The sequence below is a fragment of the Delphinus delphis genome, chromosome 1 (assembly GCF_949987515.2).
Source record: "Delphinus delphis chromosome 1, mDelDel1.2, whole genome shotgun sequence".
Taxonomy (NCBI): Eukaryota; Metazoa; Chordata; class Mammalia; order Artiodactyla; family Delphinidae; genus Delphinus; species Delphinus delphis.
The window spans coordinates 112,132,666-112,139,928 of NC_082683.1; the positions used below are offsets into that span (position 1 = coordinate 112,132,666).

At 40.9% G+C, this 7,263-nt stretch overlaps 1 protein-coding gene across 6 annotated transcripts in view; it reads right to left on the minus strand.

Moving 5' to 3' along the window:
- Positions 1-6,374, minus strand: part of GON4L (gon-4 like) — an 87,864-nt gene extending 81,490 nt beyond the window's left edge. For 3 of the 6 annotated variants that reach the window (XM_060031314.1, XM_060031297.1, XM_060031305.1), the window contains exon 1: positions 3,989-5,268. In XM_060031314.1, coding sequence (XP_059887297.1) covers positions 3,989-4,493 — 505 coding nt within the window. In that variant the 5' untranslated portion in view covers positions 4,494-5,268. Of the gene's footprint in view, positions 1-3,988; positions 5,269-5,289; positions 6,215-6,330 lie in introns of those variants that run through there. The other 3 variants (XM_060031273.1, XM_060031291.1, XM_060031282.1) reach the window with 3 other exon arrangements.
- Between the last annotated feature and the right edge of the window lie 889 nt (positions 6,375-7,263).

The following is a 7,263-nucleotide window of genomic DNA, read 5'->3' on the forward strand; positions in this document are numbered from 1 at the left end:
AATCAAGCTGTCATAGGAACAAGAATACATACAGGCTTGTGTATACACAGAAGATCTATAGAATATACACAAGGCATTGTTAAATAGTGATTGCTTCTGAGAACTTGGAAAACAAGAGGACAAAGTGAAAGAGTGCCTAACTTTTCCCTGTGTACTTTCTGCATTTAGGAACTTTTTTCCCATGTTTGTGTATTACATAGTTGAAAAAAATTGTTTTTCAAAAAGAGATCAAATTATTTGTTACTGAGCCCCATTCAAAACAGATAACACTTTTTAAGACTGTTATCCCATCAACATTAGCAGTTTCAACTGGTATACACAAGATTTTTAATTGAAGGACACCCTGTCAACAAAGAAAAAAAGCCTTTATTTTCAACTAAAGTATGAATGAATCCTTAATTCTATTTACTCTCAATCTTACTTCCTTTACTTCAGGAGCCCATGATTTATTCACAATGTCAAAAAGGCTAAAAGCTGTGGTTTTAATAGGGACTGTACAACGAGTTGAATTCTAAATCCAACAAATCAAAAGTTCCCCTAAGGGGGCTTCCCTGGTGGCACAGTGGTTGAGAGTCTGCCTGCCAATGCAGGGGACACGGGTTTGAGCCCTGGTCTGGGAGGATCCCACATGCCGCGGAGCAACTGGGCCCGTGAGCCACAACTACTGAGCCTGCGCGTCTGGAGCCTGTGCTCCGCAATGAGAGGCCGCAACAGTGAGAGGCCCGCGCACCGCGATGAAAAGTGGCCCCCGCTCGCCGCAAGTGGAGAAAGCCCTCGCACAGAAACGAATACCCAACACAGCCAAAAATAAATAAATAAATTTATTAAAAAAAAAAGTTCCTCTCAGGTACATTTCTTATAAGAGGGAGGAAATTAAATCAATAGCACAGCAGAGCTTTCTCATTAATCAACAATTGTTAATAATTTTTAGAATTAATGTCTAACATTTAAAAACTGAACTGATGCAAATGATTTTTTTAAACAAACATACCAGAATCTTTACATCTAAGCAAAATACAGAAGTTCACTTTGGTAGGTAGAGCTTCCATTGATACTTTTTCCACCTCAAACAGTTGGAACTACTCCAAAACTGTCCCTACAGTTTATCAGCTGCACCATACTCTACATAGAGAAGATATTCCTTTTCTCTGCAAACTTTTTTTTCCTGATCCCATCTCATTGCTTCTCAATTTAATTCCCCTCCTACAGAACCCCCTAGGATCCCACTCTTCTTTTCCTCTTATCAATCTGCTAGATGCCAAAGACCTTAGAAAGAGAAGTCAAGAAGGGTAAGAGAGGGACTTCCCACTCTTAACCTCTCAGTGGTTAAGAATCTGCCTCCCAATGCAGGGGGACGTGGGTTTGATCCCTGGTAGGGGAACTAAGATCCTACATGCCGCAGGGCAACTAAGCCCGCACGCTCTGGAGCCCACACACCGCAACGAAAGATCCCACATGCCTGCCGCAATGAAGATCCCACGTGCCGCAACCAAGACCCAATGCAGCCAAAGAAATAAAGAAATAAAGAAGGGTAAGAGAGAGAAGTAAAAGCCTTATTCAGAGCACAGCTGTAACTTGTTTACTGCCAGTCTAACAACTTCAAATTGATAACATGAAAATAATTAGCTGAAAACTGTAAAAACCAACTAATTTTAAGCTGAAATCCGCCTAAATCATTTTTAGAAGGCAAAGAAAGGAAAAAACGGCTTAAGCTGAAATCAGGGTCCATAAATCAATTTTAAAAGAACAATTAAAATTCTATGAGAATAAACATCAATATAGAGAAAGGTTTAATCACTAGCAGCTGCAATCTAGAAACAAGATTTAACAGTGTATATCAATTATAACACAATGCTGACACTTCAAAATAACCTAGATGTTTTTTCTGTTTTCTTCCCCCACATAATCATAATAAAAAAACCAAAATGTCACTTAAAAGAAAGCAAAACAACGAAAAGAATATGCACTAAATTATAACAGTAATTACTCTGAGCAGTAAGATTATGGGTGATTTTTATTTTCTTCTTTCAACTTTTCAATATTTTCCAAAACGCACATGTACGAATTTTCAATCTTCCTTCTTTCCTCCTTTCTGCTTTTTATGTGACATTTCTATTTGGCTGAAAAAAGTTACTTGGGGGGAAAAAAGGACTCATAATGTACTTCTTTTACTGGTATTACTTGTATATACAGCTAATTGAAGTACAAGGTGAGAGAATCAACGGGGTAGTAGTATTACAGATAATCCTAAAAAATAAATGTTTATTTATCTACACTTGGATATTTGCAAACTGACCACTGAAAATATCTCTAGATTCCACTCCTCAATAGGTGAGTGACTTTGAACCCCTACTTAATTTTACATTCCTTCTCTAGCACTTTAATCCTGCATTTTCCTCCATTTCCTCCTGTCTTCATATCACTAATACAACCTAGCCAAGGAAAAAGTTCCATAGTCTTGCCGCCCCCTCTAGCGATTTCCATTCTCCCATGGCACAAATTATTACTGGGGCTTTCATCCCTCCCTCTTTAATGCCATCATTTGATTTCCTTTTTCTAAAAGACTCTCCTAAATCTACTCTCAAAGATCATCAACCTTTAAATGTAATATTTTCTCAGGCGTCATTGTATCTCCTTTGTCACTAAATTTTAAATGATGTATCTGTTCTTAACACTCTCCTCCCTCCTTGACTTCCACTATTATTTCTCCAGTTTTCCCTTCTCTGTCATCTTCTTCCATGCTCCTTTCCATGAAGAAGAACCACAATTAACACTTTTCTAGTCCTACCTCTTACCAACTGAGATTGAGAAAACTCCAATCTCAATTTTCTATTTTTCCTTGATGGCACCTCACACTCCATATATCTAAAGCTGAACTCATTTCAACCCCCTCAAATACCTTCCTCGTGAAGGCATGCTTCACCATCCCCAAGTCCAGTTATCTTAAATGGTATCAGTCTCTGAGTAATATTAATTCTTTCTTTGTAATGTCTCTGAGATATACCCTTTCTTCTCTATCCTTACTGCCAACATCCTACACCAATACTTTATACAGTCTCAAGGGCATAGCAGCATGGCTCTGTATAGTAATCTGGATCTATCCTTTCTATCTGAAGCCCTGCTACCCTCCCACACAAACACAGCACTTCTACGTGTTTGTAGAAAATGCTATTCTGCCTCCACTCCTTCACCCCAATCCGTCCAATCCTATCAATCCAAGTTCTGATTTCAAAAATCCTAATTACTTGTACCACACTAGCACTTAATCACATAGTATCTTAAACTGCTCCAAATGAATTATCCATAATTCATTTGGAGCAGTGTCTTGTCTTCCCAACCAGACTATAAGCTTTCTGAGGTCAGAACTATGCCTTCTGCTTCTTTTGTTAATTGGCTATAACCTTCAGGAAAAGTTGAAACACTTAAGTGTGAAAAACAAAGCCCTTCACAATCTAAACACAATCTACCACTCTGAAGATATCTCTCACTACCTCTTCTGCCTCTGCCTCTGTGCCTCTCTGCCTCTGCCCAGACTGTTCTTGGCCTAAGATACTCCATGCCACCAGTCCATCAAACCACAACTCATCCTTCAAGTCCTAAGGGTTATGTCACCTCTGTAGATGCAGGCAGCAGTCTCTCCCTTTAAGCCACTGCCCCTCCTCAAGGCCCACTTCATAAATACTCACCAAATCACAAAAGGCCATACATAGTTCATCCCTCCAGAAATGATGAAAAGACAAGAGAAAGGAAAGAAAAGGATACAGAAGATGATCCAGGAAATGGCAGGGGAGAAGAAAGTCTCCACCCATTCATAACGTTCAACGCTGACCCTTACAAGCACCACAGCTCCAATTCCATAGCAAATCAGCATCCTCTTTCAGAAACGCTATTTTGTAAAGGCACTGCAGAGAGTGCGACGACAACAGCAAAGGCAATGGCAAGCTGGTACTGACAAGGAAAATGTAACCTAAGACCTTCCATATCTTACCTCCTTCTTCCTTGAATTCTTCACTAGGATCTCCTGAAAAAGGCTCCTTTGCGATAAGATGATCACCTCTGTCTTCTTGAGCAAGTGACCCAGGCCTGAGTGTAATTTTCTTCCCTCTCCTTGAACTAGTGGCCTGGAGTTTACCTTTACCAATGTGTATGTTTAGGGGCTGGGAAGACTCCAAGGAAGGTAGGGTGACTCCCTGAGAGATGGCCACATCGACAGCTTCTACAACTGGTGTATTTGTGTCCTGGGTGAGCATCCCAGAGCTCAAAGATGGGTCCTCCATACCAAGCTGACTTCCTGCATCCTGCACAGACTGCACTTCAAGGCCAGCTGCTCTGCCATAACTTGGACCCCAGGACACTGACACTGACCCCAGGTCTTTAACTTGGTCAGATTCTGGTTTAACAGCTGACTCTAGGTCTAAGTCATCTTCCTCCTGGTTGCCCTGATGCTGTGGGGACTCTGTCAATGTAGTTCTTCTCTTCTTACAGGGCAACATTTTGCAAGTCCCACTTCTGTTCCATCCTGAAAGGATAAAGGCAAGTTCTTATCACCTTCCTATTAATTAATGATAATAACATTTCCTCAGATCTTTTCACTTATTCATGTTCAATCATCAACACGGTACTTTACACCAAATGCACAATGTCCCATTAGGTGGAAGGTGAGAGACAGTGTTACACTGCCTGAGTTCAAATCCTAACTCTATTACTGATTAGTGTGTTATCTTGGCTGGGTGACTTAACCTCTCCAAACTTTGGTTTCCTCAACTGTAAAAAAAATAATTGTTCTCACCTCATGCAGTTGTTATAAGAATTAAATAGTAAGTGATTAGTGTTAGTTATTATTATTACCATCAGCGAGGCAAAATAACGTGATGCTGAAAGCAAACTGTGGAGTCAAGCTTCTCTCCAGCTTTGTGACCTTGCATAAGTTACTTAAACTGAATCTCAGTTTCTTCAGCTATAAAATGAAATAAAAATAGCACCTACATCATTAGATAGTAATTTCTTAGATCAATAAATGTTTGCTATTGTTGCTTTCATAAACAGGTATTTCCATTAACAGAAACAATCCAAAAGTAAAGTGTGGTTGTTTAAAAAGGTTAGACTATATTAACAGAAATTTTGTGTTGAAAACAAGAAAGAGATTCCTAACTGTTCTCTATGTTACTTCTGGACTCTTGGCTTCAATTCCAATTATCATACTTTAATGGCAACACTAACCTAAAGTGGATGGTATCTTCTCTTATGTTCGCATAGCAGCTATTTGCAAACCTCTTTTTTCATACTTACCACTTTTATGATTGCTTCTTGTCTCCTTCCCACCATCCTGCCCCAAAACAATGTGCTTTTTGAGGGAAAGGACTCTTTGCAGCTAGTACGCCTAGTACTCAGCAGTATCTGCCCTATTGTAGATACTCAATAAATGTTCCTCGAATGAATGAATGAAAGAGTGTATGAACTTCCTATTCTGTGCTTATTCTATGCATCTTGGATCAAGAGCATTATATGGAAACTGACTGCATCTTTCTACCCCAAAAAAACTTTATTCTCAATACAACAGGTCCAAGAATAGAATAATCTCCCTCCTGTTACAGTGAGTTCTTCATCACTGACAATGTTGAAGCAAGGCCTGAACGCCCATCTACCAGGGGACTAGATGAAAGCGTGGACTAGAGGACTGCAAAATAAAGTTATTTCTAAGAGTCTCAACTATAAGGTTAGTTTTAAACCTCCTTAATTCAGTTTCTCCAGGACACTAGGAGAGATTCCCCCACCCATGCCAAATCAACTAATGTCCTTATCTTGATAATTAAAGTTCAATAAACACCTGAAGATTTCGCTGATAAGGGAATGGAAAGAGAGAATGAAAGGGAGTGGGATTAGTTCAGGCGAGTCTTATATTTCAGATAAATTACTGAGGTCCAAAAAAGGAGGAAAAAAGAAAAAAAGAAAGGCAGCTACTATTCAAAGTCAGCAGCGTGCAGGGATCAGCTCCGGCACTTCAAAGGCAGCAGAGGCTCTAAAGAGCCCCCCCACCTTTGGGAACTGCCGTCAGACCGACAGTGAATGAATGCAAATCCGGAGGCAGGCCCAGCGCGGACCCCTCCTGGGAAAAGATTTCACAAAGGGGTCCTAACTGTGCTTTTGACCTCGCCGCCGAGCGCTGGCCCAAGTCCCCACTCCCAGCTACACGCCTTCACTCCCCTACCTCTGTCACGCACCCCGCACCAGCCCTCAGACCCGACCGCCTTAGCCTGGACATCCTTCGCCCGGACGTCCAGCTCCCACCTGCCTCTTCCCGCCCCACGGTACACGACCCAGTACCCTCACCAGCCTGCCCGATCCCGCGGAAACTCAGCTTCGGTACCACCGGAAGTCAGCCAACGTCAGTGACTGACGTGCGCGCCCCCGAGTCGCGGTGCGCGGAGTCAGGGCATCAAGGAGCATGCGCCAACCACAGGTGCCATCTTATTTTAGGGCAGAAAGAAGCCAAAGGGCTAGTATGTCCGTTGTTGGCAAAAAAATTTAAAGGCAATACCTCGCTTTCTCTGTCCATGGAGCTATCCTACACAAAACAAAACTGGGGGTTAAGGTTCAGTGGTTTAAGTTGACAATTAATCCTCCTCGCCTCTAGACACCTGGAATACAGGACCAAGGAAATGGAGAATTCATAAAATTCCAGAAAGAGGAATCACTGGGTTACAAATAGTGCAGTTTCCTGAATAAAGCTAAGGCAGTCTTGGACTCAATCCATAGTAATTATTCATATCTGTATAATACTCTGCTTACAAAATGCTTTCACCTACGTTATCAAAGGTGATTTTTTTTTAATCTTCACAATAAATCCTATGGGACAATGGTATTATTATACCTTCCAATTTACACAGGACAAATTTTTGGCTCAGCTGGGTAAGTGATTTCACAAAGATACACAGCTATCAGAAGGAATCAGGTATCCTGACTCTAGCTTCTAATGCATTAATCCAGTGTCCAGGAAGGTGCCTGGGGAATAGTCGACGTCCAATAAATTCAATACATGTGTTTTGAATGAATAACTCCTGGAACTGTTCTTTCCTCTTTTCTACAAGGACAGAACGTCAAAGCTGAAAAAATACATTCAACTCTCTCACCTTACAGGTGAACCATCAACAAATATTTATGCATTTAAATAATTTATTTGACCTGATTCTGTCTGTAAACAGAATCCGACAGGATGAAAGTATCCAAGCCAAAAATGATGAACTTGATGTAATCATGGAGATA